We start from the raw sequence: 15006 nt of genomic DNA, 5'->3' as shown, positions 1-15006 counted from the left end.
GTGGCCCCGTGACTCATGCCAGGTGGGACCCGTCGAGCAGGGGAAAGACTCGACGTGTCATGTGGGGCTAGAGGGATAGTGGACACGTGTAGACTCGCTGAGTCGCCCAAGTGCACTCGACGAGTCGGGTCAAAGTTTGACCATTGACTTTTGTTGACTTTTAGGGTTTGGTCAACAATGGAGCCTTTGAGTTCAGAGAGGGGTAAAATGGTCTTTTACCCTTCTAAGGGTGCCAAGAGAGGGTTGAGTCTAGTCTCGAGAGTTATATTTATGAGAGTATTTACTTTATGTGATTAGGCGGAGGCTAGACCATATTTCTACCAAGTCAGAGATTTACTGAGACATCTGAGGTGAGTCTTCTCACTATACTTTACCTAGAGTGGTAACAGAGTTATGCGACAGTGTATTTTAGAGTTATGTGTCAGTGTATTTGTATGCTATATATGTGTTGAGATTTATTGTGATATGTGATATGCATGATTCAGAGTTTTCAGAGTTAGGACCAGTGGGTCCATAAAGTTAGGACCTTTGGGTCCACAGTGTTAGGGCCAGAGGGCCCACAGAGAGTTGGGACTGGAGGGTCCCACTGAGACACACTGACCAGAGGATTAGCAGAGTTATAGCCTTGAGTGGCTAATATGTGTTAGAGTGGTATTTTGGGGAACTCACTAAGCATTTATGCTTACCGTGTTATGTGTTATGTGTCTCAGGTACCAGCGATGATCGCGGGAAGGCGCCGGCATGATCTGTACACACACCCGCAGAGTTTATTATGATTTGATCTTAGGATTTGTAATGAGATAATGTTGATACAATGTTTTCTTGAAAGTGATTATGAATGAATTTAAATGGTTTTAAAAAGCGAAAAATTGTCTTAATTTTTACGGTGTTACACAATCCCAGAAGATCCGATGCGGAATCATGTGTGTGTGTGTGATGCGATGCTACGCCGCCGACTCCTTCCCCTTAGATGAAGAGGTACCTGAAACCAAGGTTGTAGAATTCGCTACTCGGTACCTGCTCGGCCGACTGGGGAGTAGCGAGTACTCGGGAGTACTCGAGGAGTACTCGGATTTGGTAATTCATGTAGAAATATATTTTGGAAAATTATATATGTCAAAATCATAATTTGATTGAAATATATAACCCAAATTAGATACATGTGAATACATAAAAACTGAAATACACATAATTGTCTGACTACGTGGATAATTACTGAAAATTTAAGATATATATGTAGTAATAATCACATGTTTGTGTTAAATAATAAATCATTAAGTGCATTATACATATTAATCTTGAAATTCTTGATTTTTTTCTCTTTTTATGACAATTTTGACCCTTTGACCGAGTTTGATCGATTTTGACAGAGTTGGCCGAGTTTGACCGAGTAGGTCCGAGTAAGACCGAGTAGGCCCGAGTTTGACCGAGTTTGTTCGATTTTTGACCGAGTTTGACCGATTTTTGGCCAATTTTGACTAAATCCGAGTTTTTTGGCCGAGTTGACATTACTCGCCTCGGTGGAGGGCCGATTCCGAGTAATCGGCCGAGTACTCGGCCGAGTAGGCCGAGTTTTGCAACATTGCCTGAAACCAAAACAGTAACCGTAAGCACAAAGCTTCGTGAGTTCCCCCATCATACCACATACCATACAATATCGTCGGTATCTTTCAACCGGTAACTTCCATCGGTATCTTTCAACCGGTAATCGTCATCGGTATCTTTCAACCGGTAATCATCATCGGTATCTTTCAACCGGTAACTGTCATCGGTATCTTTCAACCGGTAACTGGGGATTATTCCACCCCTACCACTAGCAAGCAACATCAAGATATAAACATACAGTCAGGCATATCCGGGTACTGACCTACCCTTCGGTCCTAAGGACCGTTGTCAGGGAAACTGATCCCTACTATACACATAACATATCATACAGATAAATCTCATAACCAAGGCACATAACCAGACCAAGATAATTATCACAAAGACAATCATCTCCTAATTATTCCTCTTTGGTGGGCCGACATTGTGGCCTTAGACCCACCCCTACTGGAAGGTAACTCACCTCGTACGAGTAGCTGCTGAATATCTGCACGTGAAACCTCTGTTTGCTGCTGCTCCGGAAATCCTCCGGCTATAATCCCCACAAAACACTCAGTCAGAATCTAATATCTACTCTTAGGGTAAAATGACTATTTTACCCCCAACCAAGTCCAAGACAAAGTCAAATTCTAGTTGACCCGACTCGCTGAGTTGGGCCGTCATCGAGTCCCTACCCTTTACTCGTCCTTATCCATGACTCAACTCGTCGAGTTTGGCAACGACTCGACGAGTTCCCCTTCTTTACGAACATCAATTAACCTTCATCCGACTCGCCGAGTTGTATGAACAACTCGTCGAGTTCACCTTCATCTGATGAACAAGTCCTAACCTTGACTCTCCAAGTTGTAAGAACAACTCGTCGAGTTCATCTTCAAACATAAGAAGATTGCCTTGGACTCGCCGAATCTGTTCTAGCACTCGGCGAGTCCCATGAACTCCAGGTCTAAAACTAAGTCCAATGCGTTGGGTCACTCCTTCTGTCCTGCTACAACCCTTCTAACACCCAACTGAGTTCTTTTGACCCTCAACAGATATGGGACTCAAAGCCTTGGACTCATCGAGTCCCAAGAACGGACTCGCCGAGTCGATAACGTCCACACCCTAAATCCTCGATTTCTGATGTACAACACTTGTCCAAATGATAGATCCAAGCCCCTAAGCTCGATCTAGCACGTAAAGTTACGAACTTTACGTGCATGCATGGGACTTTTGAGCCAAAAAGGCTCTAAAATGGCTCTTTTGTTGCATGGGGCCTTCCTTGGGTGCAAAAGCAACCCAAATCTGCCTTGCGACTCTTCCCAAGTGCTAGATCCGAAGTATTGACCCCTAACCATGTTTGCAAATCATGGTTGGTCACCTCATATGGCTTAAAAGCCCTAAATCTTCCCCAAAAAGGGATCTAACAAATAAACAAGCAAGGTACAGACTTTATACCTTTCAAAGATTGCAAATGATGAACCAAATTCGAATCCTTCAACCTCCTATTGATCCTTCTATGCTCTTCCTTCTTCCTTGAGTTCAAAACCCATAAAAATCACTCAAAAGCCTTAGATCTTGCACCAAAACACTTAGGGTTTGTTATGGAGGGTCTTTGGGAGCATTAGGGACGAGTGGTGGCCGAAAGAGATGATTAAATAGGGTGCAAACCCTCAGATTAAGGTTTTGTCCAGTCAGAGCCTACTCGTCGAGTCTGGTCACCGACTCGACGAGTCCATCACTTAAGTCCCGTGTCCAAACCCACTCCTACTCGACGAGTTGGGCCTTCAACTCGCCGAGTCCCAGGCCAAAAATGCAAAATAAAGCAAAATAAATTACATACCAGGAACCGAGTGCTACACTATGTATTAGCGGCGACACCATATTAGCGGCGATGGTGCAGTATTAGCGGCGACGAGGACCCTTTAGCGGTGACTAGATGCGTATTAGCGACGCAGCATCATCGGCGACGCATTTGCAGTGACAGGTCGCCGCTAAAGGTATTAGCGGCGACAACCCTAACCTTTAGCGACGACACCCGTTGCCGCTATTGCCCAGTCTTCTTGTAGTGTTGGGAGTTTGTGGTTCGAAATTGGAACCCTAGAACAGAAGATACTTTTAGGAACAACTTATCAAAACTCCCTGTTTTGGATCCTAATTCAAATGGAATTTTTCTTTTTGACAAGCATGATGTCTTCATTGGTGATGATCTTTTCTTGACAGATCTCTTTAAAAAAACCTTCTCTCGTCCCATATTCGTATGGTTTCCTCAACCTAGTCAGAAAACCCTAACCCGAACCAAGCTAGTGGAGATCTACACCAGACTTGGTGTCCGTAAATTGTCTGAATCTGTAAAGAAAAACACATCTGATTTCGATCATGCTGCATTCAAGCCGGTTGATTCAAAAGAAAAGATAATAAAAAAGTGGTTGTTAAAACTCATTCTGGGCTTTCTTGCTGATCCTAAACTTAAAATGGAGCCAGATAAGAGACATGAAGCTGTTAGCCGTGTAATAGCAATCGAAGCTTTTAAGACCCGGGAAAAGATGATGGTGAGATACAGTGTATCTTTATCGTGTGAAGATGTGATAGATGTGGAAGGAAGGCGAATGATTCGTTGGGACAAACAACAATCTAAATTGTTTATGCAGAAGATGGAGGGATGTTCATGTCAGAAAGATGTTATGGAATATGCGTTTCATTTTGCAGAAGAAATAGCAGAGTGAGTGTTGATGGGGAAGCAGTTGAGTTCCTAATGCAGATCAAGAATTTGCAGATCTTTGTGGAGGATCAAGACTACTTTTTTTCCACCTTTTTATCTTCATAGTCGGGTGTCTTATTTGATGAGTCACATGTATTTTTAGCTTATTAATTCATTTATTAATTCATTGGGTTAATTGGTTTTGTGCATATTTAATTTATCTATTTTTAGATAAATATTTATATTGCTCTGTTTTTAGATAATTGCTTTTCCTAATCTAATTTGATATAATAGTGTTGTTGCTCTTGTAATCTCAGTTTTTTATATGTAAATAAATTTTAGTTTTTTCATATTCATTGTTGCAGTGACTTTTTGTGTTCCATATATCACTCTTTCAATGGTTTTCTTAATGCTTAAGACCGGACGGAACTGGGCGCAGGATGAGTCGCGGGAAGCTTCCCGCTCTGATGAACATCGCATCGGCGGTGCGGGAAGGGTGGCGCGGGGAGGAGGTTGGGGGTGGTGGTCGGAGTTTGATGCTTCAACTGAGGGTGGGATTAGGACAAACACGAAAGAGAGAATGAAACTGACTCAATCGATTAATATATTCGATGTGGTTCGGTTTTTTTCCGGGTTTTTATAACTAAAAACCGCATCGTACATAAAGTTTGTTGTTTTTGAAAAAACAAAAACCTCACTGTTGTTTTTTGTTGCAATTTCGATTTTGGTTTTTGGGTTCGATTTTTTGCTTAGGTAGTAGTATGGAAAATGATAATTTAAGACAAATAAATTAAAAAACAATATACAATAACATAACAAATAACTTTATCGAACACATAAATTAACATCTATTAAGAGGGTGTTTGGATAGGTAAAAAAGAGGGAGCTTATAGCTTATTGCTTATCCTTACCGCTATAAGCTAAGTTGAAGTGTTTTGATAAAAAACAGGAAAAATCAACTTATTGCAGTGGGATAAGCTAAATAAGGTAATTTTAATAAGTATTCCCCCTATTGATTATAGCTTACTGCTTATTTCTAATCCAAACACTTTGCAAAAACTATTTTCTTTCACCACTAATAAGCTAATAAGCAATAATAAACAATAAGCTAATAAGTTATAACCTAATTTATCCAAACACCCTCTAATTATGTTTTATAAATTTCATAACAATGTTTATCAACCCTAATTAAAAACCAAAATATATATAATTCAAACATTAAAATATTATTGAGTTATAGTTTTTGACCAACGCTATCTACATCTAATATAAATCATTAAACTAAAAGTAAATTTTCATAATATCATTTTATTTCCATCTAAACACGATATAAAAAACCTATTATATAAAAATGATACGGAGTATAAGATTTTACAGTAATGAATCAAAGGAAACCTATTTATATATAGAGTACTTTTTGAGTGGATATGGTCAAATATCGGAAAACCAAATTTGAAAGGTTTAATTTATAGTTAACTAATTTAGCAAGGACTAGAACTGCAACTTCCCAACAAATCACCGCTAACAGAGATTCTTATCGGAAAACAGTCGGAAAACTCGGAATTGACATCCTTCAATTCCTCAATATTTTCGTCTTTGTGTGTGTTGGTTGTTTGTGGTTTGCGCACGGAGGAAGACGAATGTATCTTTGTAAAAATGAAATGGCGTCGACGACTACGGCGGCGAGGAAACATGTGGAGAAGATACGGAAGACGAAGTTCTCCATCGGCGGAAAATCAAACCCTTTAACGGAGGATCTTCATCAGGCTGTTAAGAATCTGTCTGCCGAACTTTACGCCAAGGATGTTCATTTCCTAATGGAACTAATCCAGGTATTTAGTATAGCATCTCTCAGGTTTTTTTTTTTTTTTTTTTTTTTTTTCTGTTAATCTTTAAAGTAGAATCTGGTGTTCATACTTATGGATGCTTTCACTACGCATTTGATGTTTCTGGTTTGATATTTCTGCATGTAAACATTTAGAGTCGTTAATCGGTCGTTGCTTCTTGTTTTTTGAACTTGATCAGCGACCTGGTCCTGTGGTCCACCTGAATTACTTAAAGATCTTTGAAACTTTTTGTAATATATTTTAACAGTTATAAATTGATTTCTAGTTTTTGAAATATAAAAGGGAGTTATTAAATTCTGTGAAAATGCTAATAGCAACATATTTTCTATTTTTGTCTTGTTATAGCATTGTATTTTTATTTTTAGTATGAGTTAATGCCATAAAAGATATTATTTTTTTTGTCATTATTCTAGTTTAGCCTATTGGTGGATCCATAACAAAATATATGAAGTAGCATACATAATTTTAGGGGTAGCACATCCGGTTACCCCGGGTCGGCCATTGGTTTAGCCATGACGATTATTTTTGTTCCTATTTGCTATTATTTTGAGAATCTTTTCATTTTTTACCCTTTGGTCTGTTATCACTAGGTTAGATAGGTTAGATGTGACATGTTAGGGTTAATGTTATAAAAGTCATTATTTATTCGTCCTTATTCGGTTTTAACCTTGTTCTTTATTTGCCGTTATTTTTTGAAAAACTTTTCATAAAATCCATATCTTTCTATATTCATTTTTATGTTAATGTGGCATGTTACTAGGTTTATGCAATGCAACTTAATAAAAATTAAATATCATAATTTTATAAAATTAATGTTTTTGGCACCTATCTTATAAATGTGTAACATTTTTCAGGTTGTATCCAAATGTATATGATTGTTATATCAACAACCAAAAAGCACAAGTGATCAGATGGCATACAAAAAAAAATCATGTTGCTTATAATTTACAAACATATGATCGATACTTTTATCTTCAAATGTGGAATTTAAAAATAGGTGAAACTAGAGAATTACAAACATATGAAAAGTTTTTATTAAAAATAATGGCAAATAGAGAGCAACAAAGAGGTTACAGCTAAATAGAATAGTAACAAATAAATAATGGCTTTTATGATATTAACCCAACATGCCACGTCAGCCAAACCGACATGTCAGTTGGTAACCGGCCGAAGGATAAAAAACGAAAAGTTTTTTAAAAATAATGGTAAATAGGAACTAAAATAAAAGTTCAGGCTAAAATAGAATAATGATGTATAAATAATGGTGTTTATGACATTAACCCTTTTTCTATTGCACTTTCAAATTATTTTTTATGGGATTGTACTTCAATAAATTTTATTGGCATTAGCAACAAGTAACCTCCTGATTAATGTAAACAAGTTTTATGCAATTTTTTTGTCCACATAAATGGCCCACATGTTATTTACTGCTGACATGGCAATAAAGAAATTCATATTTTCTTAATGAAGAATTGTTCACATCATGATTTTTCTTATATAAGATTGTTCTTTAATTGTATATAGCATCAAACTTGCATATTTATGCAAGTATACATGTTGAATTACAAAAAGATAACAAAAACTAAGCATTAGTATTTAGTGGAGTAGATGTAATGATGACAACGGATATTAGGTGATTCTACCTTGAATAAGTCCCCAAAAATGTTGCAGTTCTAATCGGAGGTCGAGTTACTAATTTTACTATGACTACTGCTACAAACTAATGTACTGCCATGAATGTAGGTCAATTTGCTTTTTCTTAGCCATAGCTTGTATCGAACACCTAAAAAGCATTAAGGTGCTGTTTGTTTTTTTGAAGTCAAAATGTCTGCAGTCTGCGGACCACATCTGCAAGCCTCTGCGGCAGAAGAGGTGGACCAAATGTCTGCAGTCTGCAATAAGAAGACTGTTTGTTTTTAACGTCTGCAGCTGTTGAAATAAATTAATTTTTCAAACTTAATTTCATGTCATAAAGATTAAAAATGCATTTTCAGCAAAAAGAGAAAGAAAAAAAAAACGGGTGGTCTTTTTTTGGTTAAAATGAGGTCTGAAGACCTTTGAAGACAGTGGCCCATGTCTGCGCCAGGAAGACCTCGCGCAGACGTTTTTTGGTCTGCGCACTTCCAAAAAACAAACACTCTGCGAGGGCATATGTCTGCGCGTTGTCTGCGCGGCACAGACAAAAGTGGTTACGCAGCTCTTCACAGAAAAAACAAACAGCCCCTAAATCTCCGGAACTTACTTAAGATTCTATTTCTACTATAAAGCATAGAACTTCAATAGAAAACAAGTGAAGTATCAACTACCACGGTTTCTGGTGAGACAATATATAACATATGAAACAGAAGCTCACAACATTGTTGCTGTCTCATAACCAAATAAACTATGTATACATGAGTTCTATGATTAGTATCATGTGTATGATTATTTTACAATTCAATACTAAATAATAAAAATAAAATCGAAGAGACGGAAATATGGTAGTAAGTAAGAACATCATATTTTCCATGGCATCATAACTTTCCATGTCAGCGAAAAGACATAAATAGATAAAAAGATACAACATGCATGTAGCAGGTTACCTATTGTCCTATTGCTAGAATGGGTAATTTTTCTGAAGTAAAAGGCCCTAATGAGGAATAATTTGTCACTATAATGGTGTGTGATAAGTAAAAATAAATTTATAACGTTTTAATAGAAAGTACATTCCTATTTCTTGCATTTAACTATATATATATATATATATATATATATATATATATATATGTTGTTTCACAGAATGCGGAGGATAACGAGTATCCAAAAGAGGTTGATCCTACGTTGGAGTTTGTGATTACCTCAAAAGACATAACAAACACAGGAGCTCCAGCGACACTTTTAATTTTTAACAACGAAAAAGGGTTTTTATCAAAGAATATCGATTCAATTTGTAGCGTTGGACGTTCTACTAAGAAAGGCCTCCGTAAGTGTGGTTATATAGGAGAGAAAGGTACTTCTAATTCTTATGTCTATCTTATTCTTTTATAGCCGACTTTGTTTTCCTGTTATCAGTTATCTCCAGCTTATCAAAAATCAAGACTCTTTATCATCATCTTCATTTTTGGTTTTGAAACATATTGATATATTGTTGCTTTAGAAACAGATTTTGCTCATATTTTGTTAAAACAATGTAATGGAAGAAAATATTGGACGAACTTCTTATTTTTGGATGAACTTCCATCTAGGTACCTTAAACTTTAATTTCTTGTAGAAGTATTAGCACTGAAGTTTCATTTTTGTTCCTTTTATGTGAAAAAAGGTAAAATGTAATTTGTTACTTGGTTTACTATTGACTTCATGATGATGATGCATCAATGACATGGAAACATATTTAGAATAATTTCATTAAATAATAATTATTAACAAACTTCAAAAAGAATTTAGTTTCCAATATTGCAGTGGAACCATATTAAAGTTTTGGGGTATTTAAGCGGAACAAAAATGAAACATGAGTGATAAAACCTTTTTAAAGGAAGTTTAAGGTACCTAGGTAGAACAAACCCACAACTTCATTACTATTTGATGACATCACTTGTTCTGATACATTGTCAAATATTTCATGATCAGGAATTGGATTCAAGAGTGTCTTTCTGATAACAGCTCAACCATACATTTTCAGTAATGGGTATCAGATACGGTTTAATGAAAAACCTTGCCAGCAGTGTAACCTTGGTTATATTGTTCCTGAATGGGTCGAGGGGGATTCAATGCTATCTGCCATCCAAAGGGTATATGGATCAGCTTCTCCACTTCCAACCACAACTCTAGTATTGCCTTTAAAGCCAGAGAAAGTCAAACCAGTCAAAGATCAGCTTTCAAGTATCCATCCTGAAGTTCTCTTGTTTCTTTCAAAGATAAGGTGGCTTTCTGTGAGGGAAGTGAATGAGGATTCTAGGCTTAACACTGTAAGTGCAGTATCCATTTCCAAAGAGAAAAACTTTGTTACTGCAAAGAACATGGATGCTGATTCCTACACACTCCATCTTACTGCTGGTGATGGAGTTGACAGAGAATGTGGGTACTACATGTGGAAACAAAGATTTCCTGTGAAGCTTGAAAATAAAGTTGAAGCTAGAATGGAGGTAGATGAATGGTCAATCACCTTTGCTTTTCCAAATGGGGAAAGGCTCAAAAGAGGTTCAAGTTTGCCTGGAATCTATTCCTTTTTACCAACAGAAACAGTCACACACTTTCCTTTCATAATCCAAGCTGATTTTCTCATGGCATCTTCAAGGGAAAATATCCTCTGGGACAACAGATGGAACCAGGGAATTCTTGATTTTCTTCCTGTTGCTTTTATAAATGCGTTTACCTCGTTGGTGAAATCAACAAAAAATGCACCTTTTGTTTCCAGTCTCCCAAACATGTTTCACTTCTTACCTATCAACAAGTCATCTCATCCAAAGCTGAACAATGTCAGGGACACCATCAAAGCAAAGTTGATGAACGAGAGTATTGTCCCATGTGAGTCTTTCACTACACAGAAACTGTTCCAGAAACCCAATGAAGTTGGTAGGCTGAAGCCCGCCTTTTGGAGCATAATCAACAAGGCAAGGAGCCAAAAGGTGAGTTTTTGCAATGATTCATCCCATGGAAAATATCTTCTTGCTTCTTCACTTGATAAAAAAGAGTACAATGCTGTTCTGGATTTTTTGGAAATTAAACTTGTTAAGCATCAATGGTATGCAAAATTCATTGGGAGCTCTAAGCTTGCAATGGGTGTCACAGAGGATGTTTATATACAGCTTCTGGTATTCATCGCAGAGAATTGGGTGTCTGATTTTTACCAGACCGACATCATGAAAACACCATTGATCAAGTATGTTGGCGGAGATGGGAAAGTTGATTTAGTTACTCTAGGTACAAACAAGTTGCTAGCTTCTGATTATGATGATATTTCATGGTTGATTAATTGGAACAAAGAGTTCCAAGGTTCAACTGGTAAACATTTTTTACCTAAATCCACACAAGAAGCCATACGATCATGTGTGAAGAAGTCAACACTAGTGAAGTGGCTTAAAGAGAAGGCGAATGTTGATTTTGTGAGTGTTTATGAATATTCTGTTCAACTTCTTGATAGTAGTTCAGTCAACAGAGATCGCAAGCTGGCTGTCACTTATGCCCATTTTATCTACAGGTCTTTACAAAAGAAGTATTTGGAGGAGTATCAGGTTCAGAGTCTGTGTAGTGGCATGCCAATTGTTGATAACTATGGGAATGTAACTAAAACAAGAAGTGGAGTTCTTGTACCTGTGAAAGGAAGCAGATGGGTGGAGTTGATTGGTTCAAATCCTTGGAGGCAGCATAATTATGTTGAGTTGGGTGAAGAATATACACGTCGTGTCACCTATTTTGGTGATGCTACATCAGGCCAAGAGCTTGTTTCGTTTCTTCAAAAATATGTTGGAGCTTCTGATGTTCCTAATCTATTCCCTCCTAATGCTGCTATTCCTACTCTCTCTTCTCCTCTCACTAAAAAAAACACATTCCTGCTTCTAGAGTGGCTTCACTATATAAGGACAAAGGGGAGTACATTACCAGAAAGGTTTTTGTCTTCAATAAAAAATAGCAGCTGGTTGAAGATCTCTTCGGGCAGCGGTTCTGGTTATTGCCCACCATCAGAGTCATTCATGCCAGACTCATCAATCGGGAATCTTGTAAAGAAAGGTTCAAATCTTGTTGATGTCCCATTGATTGATTTGAAATATTATGGTGTTGGGATGAAGGATTACAAAGAAGAGTTACGAACAATTGGTGTTGGGTTTGAGAATGCAGAAGCCTGTGAACATATCGGTAAGCGTCTCATGTCTCTTGCAGCTTCTTCCAATCTTAAAAGAGACGATTTCATTTCGATACTCAAGTTCATTAAGTATCTAGGAGCAAATTATATCTCCCCTGCTGAGTTCATCAGAAGTGTAAGAGGAGGAAAGTGGGTTAAGACATCTCGAGGTGATATGACTCCTAACAATTCTGTTTTATTCAGTCAAGAATGGAATGCTGCTTCACAGATAAGTGACATTCCATTCATAGATCAAAATTACTATGGGAATGACCTACTTTCTTTCAAGGAAGAACTTCAACTACTTGGTGTGGCTGTGAAGTTTAACCAGAGGTATCAGCTTGTTGTAGACAACCTCAAGTCCTCATCTTCACTGGCTTCTTTGTCATCTGAAGCCATGTTACTCATATTAACGTGCATTAAGAGTTTTGTATCTTCAGATAAGCTTGTCCAAGCGATTAAAAATACGAAATGCTTGAAGACAAATTTGGGTTACAGATGCCCATTTGGATGTTTCTTGTTGAATCCAGAATCTCAGTGGGGCTGCCTTCTTCAAGTCTTCGGATCATTCCCGGTTCTTGATGTACAGTTTTATGGGAGATCAATCTTTTCGATGTCGAATGAATTAAAGAAAATCGGTGTCATGGTGGACTTTGAGGATGCCAGTAAAGAATTTACTCGCACTTTCAAGCAACAGGCTTCGCTATCTTCAATCAAAAAAGAACACGTCCTTCAATTTCTGCAATGCTATAGGAAGCTAAAGAGACATGATATCAAGTTATCTGCTGATTTCCAGAACTGCATTTCCAAAGAGAAATGGCTACGGACGAGACTTGGTGATTACAGATGTCCAGATGAGTGCATTCTTTTTGGTAAAGATTGGGAACCATTTTCTCCAATCTGCCACCTTCCCTTCATTGATGACAGCAACAACTTTTATGGTAGTGGGATCCATGACTATCGTGCAGAGCTGAAGAGGTTGGGTGTTATCACGGATTTCAAAGATGGTGCCAAGTTTGTGTCTAGAGGGTTTTTCTTACCTCAAGATTGCAGTAGCCTTACTCCTGCAAATGTTTACGCCCTGCTTGATTCTGTCAAGAAACTGAAGGAAGAGAGTGGAACGGATCTTCCTGCTGAATTCCTAGAAAAAGTTTCTCAAAAGAATTGGTTAAAAACCTATTTTGGCTACAAAAGTCCTAACGAGTGCTTGCTTTTTGATTCTTCCTGGGATTCCTTGTTGAAACGCAATGATGGTCCTTTTATTGATGAAGGATTCTATGGAACTCGCATTGGATCCTACAGAAAGGAGCTTAATATTTTAGGAGTTATCACCGATACCAACAAGGAATGCCAGATGCTAGCTGGTTACCTCAACTCTCACACCAATTTTGAAACAATTTCTCGAATATATAATCACTTGTCTACATTAAAGTGGGAGCCTGCTGACGAAGACAAGAAAAGGATTTGGATCCCTAAAGGAAGGTGGGTGATGCCTGAAGATTGTGTTCTCCATGACGATAACAACCTATTTGGTGAACAGGTGAACGTTTTGGAGAATTGCAAGTATGACGACAAAATTCTCGGCTTCTTTGCGAAAACTTTCAATGTGAAAGTTCGTCCCTCGGTTGAAGACTACTGCAAGCTTTGGAAGACATGGGAAACTTCAGGACGCCAGATAACACATGAGGAATGTTTTGCCTTTTGGGAGTTTGTGGTCCGAAATTGGTACCCAAGAACAGAAAATACTTTCAAGAACTACTTATGGAAACTCCCTGTTCTGGATCCTACTTCCAGTGGAATTTTTCTGGTTGATAAGCGTGATCTGTTTACTGGTGATGATCTTTTCTTGACTGACCTGTTTAAAAGCTGTTCTCGTCGCATTTTCGTATGGTTTCCTCAACCCAGTCAGAAAACCCTAACCCGAACCAAGCTTGTGGAGGTCTACACCAGACTTGGTGTCCGTACATTGTCTGAATCTGTAAAGAAAAACACATCTGATGTCGATCATGCTGCATTCAAGCCGGTTGATTCAAAAGAAAAGATAATAAAAAAGGGGTTGTTAAAACTCATTCTGGGCTTTCTTGCTGATCCTAAACTTAAAATGGAGGCAGATAAGAGACATGAAGCTGTTAGCCGTTTAATAGCAACGGAAGTTTTTGAGACATCGAAAAAGATGACCATCCGTTACAGACTTTCTTTATCATCTGGTGATGTGTTGGATGTGGAATCAAGGAGAATGGTACGTTGGGACAAACAGCACTTCAAATTATATATGCAGAAGATGGAGAGATCTTCGGGTCATAAAAATGTAATGGAATATGCGTTTCATTTTGCTGAAGAAATAGCAGAGGGGGTGTTGTGGGAGAATGAAGAGCTTGTTCAAGATCTATGTGAACTGATCCGATTGGGTTATATGGTGGAGTTTGAAGAGGAAGAAATTGATTTCCTGATGAAGATGAAGAATCTGCAGATCTTTGTGGAGGATCAAGACTACCTTTCTTCCACATTCTCCTCTCCAAAGCCAAAGGTATGCTCCTCACCTCTTTTTACCTTATTCCCTCTTTTGTGTTATCTATTACTCCCTCCGTCCCAAAATTATAGTCCATCTTTCCTTTTTGGTTTGTCCCAAAATAAAGTTAGTGGTAATTAATGTTTTTCTTAATATGTGTGTTTTTTGTCTGTGGACAATAATATTGGGATGGAAGGAGTATTATAATGCGTTTCCTAATAGTAACATAACGATTAGCTAATTAATATTTACTTCATATATATAATGTGTAGGGGAATTCACAAGAAATACCAATTAGCCCCAGGGGCACGAAGAGGCGGGGGCAGAATTCTATGGAGTCTTCCTCTTCTTATGAGTTACAAAGTACAGGGAGTCGAAAACGAAGAGACACCATATCCCTGACCCCAGTCACAATTGTAATCCCGGATTGACATCCCTTTGACTTTTAAGGTATCAACTTTTTATTCCTTTTATTTGTTGTTTGTTTAGAACGGCTGGAAATTTTATAAAATAAAATAAATAAACAACGGGAAGCTGGACAAAAGAAACTAGC

The 15006-nt window shown here is 37.8% G+C and overlaps 1 protein-coding gene across 1 annotated transcript; it reads left to right on the top strand.

Moving 5' to 3' along the window:
• The first annotated feature begins 5940 nt into the window (after positions 1–5940).
• Positions 5941–14694, top strand: LOC145111130 (uncharacterized). Its single transcript, XM_079047428.1, has 5 exons — positions 5941–6111; positions 6181–6231; positions 8905–9115; positions 9733–14471; positions 14650–14694. Exons 1-5 carry the CDS (start codon positions 5941–5943, stop codon positions 14692–14694), a joined length of 5217 nt encoding a protein of 1738 aa, XP_078903554.1.
• The last annotated feature ends 312 nt before the right edge of the window (positions 14695–15006 follow it).

Source organism: Lactuca virosa, chromosome 5 (assembly GCF_052849685.1).
Source record: "Lactuca virosa cultivar CGN04683 chromosome 5, Lactuca_virosa_CGN04683_v6, whole genome shotgun sequence".
NCBI classification, from domain to species: Eukaryota; Viridiplantae; Streptophyta; class Magnoliopsida; order Asterales; family Asteraceae; genus Lactuca; species Lactuca virosa.
Note: the sequence above shows the minus strand (reverse complement) of the source record. Positions and strands in the feature narration are given on the sequence as shown.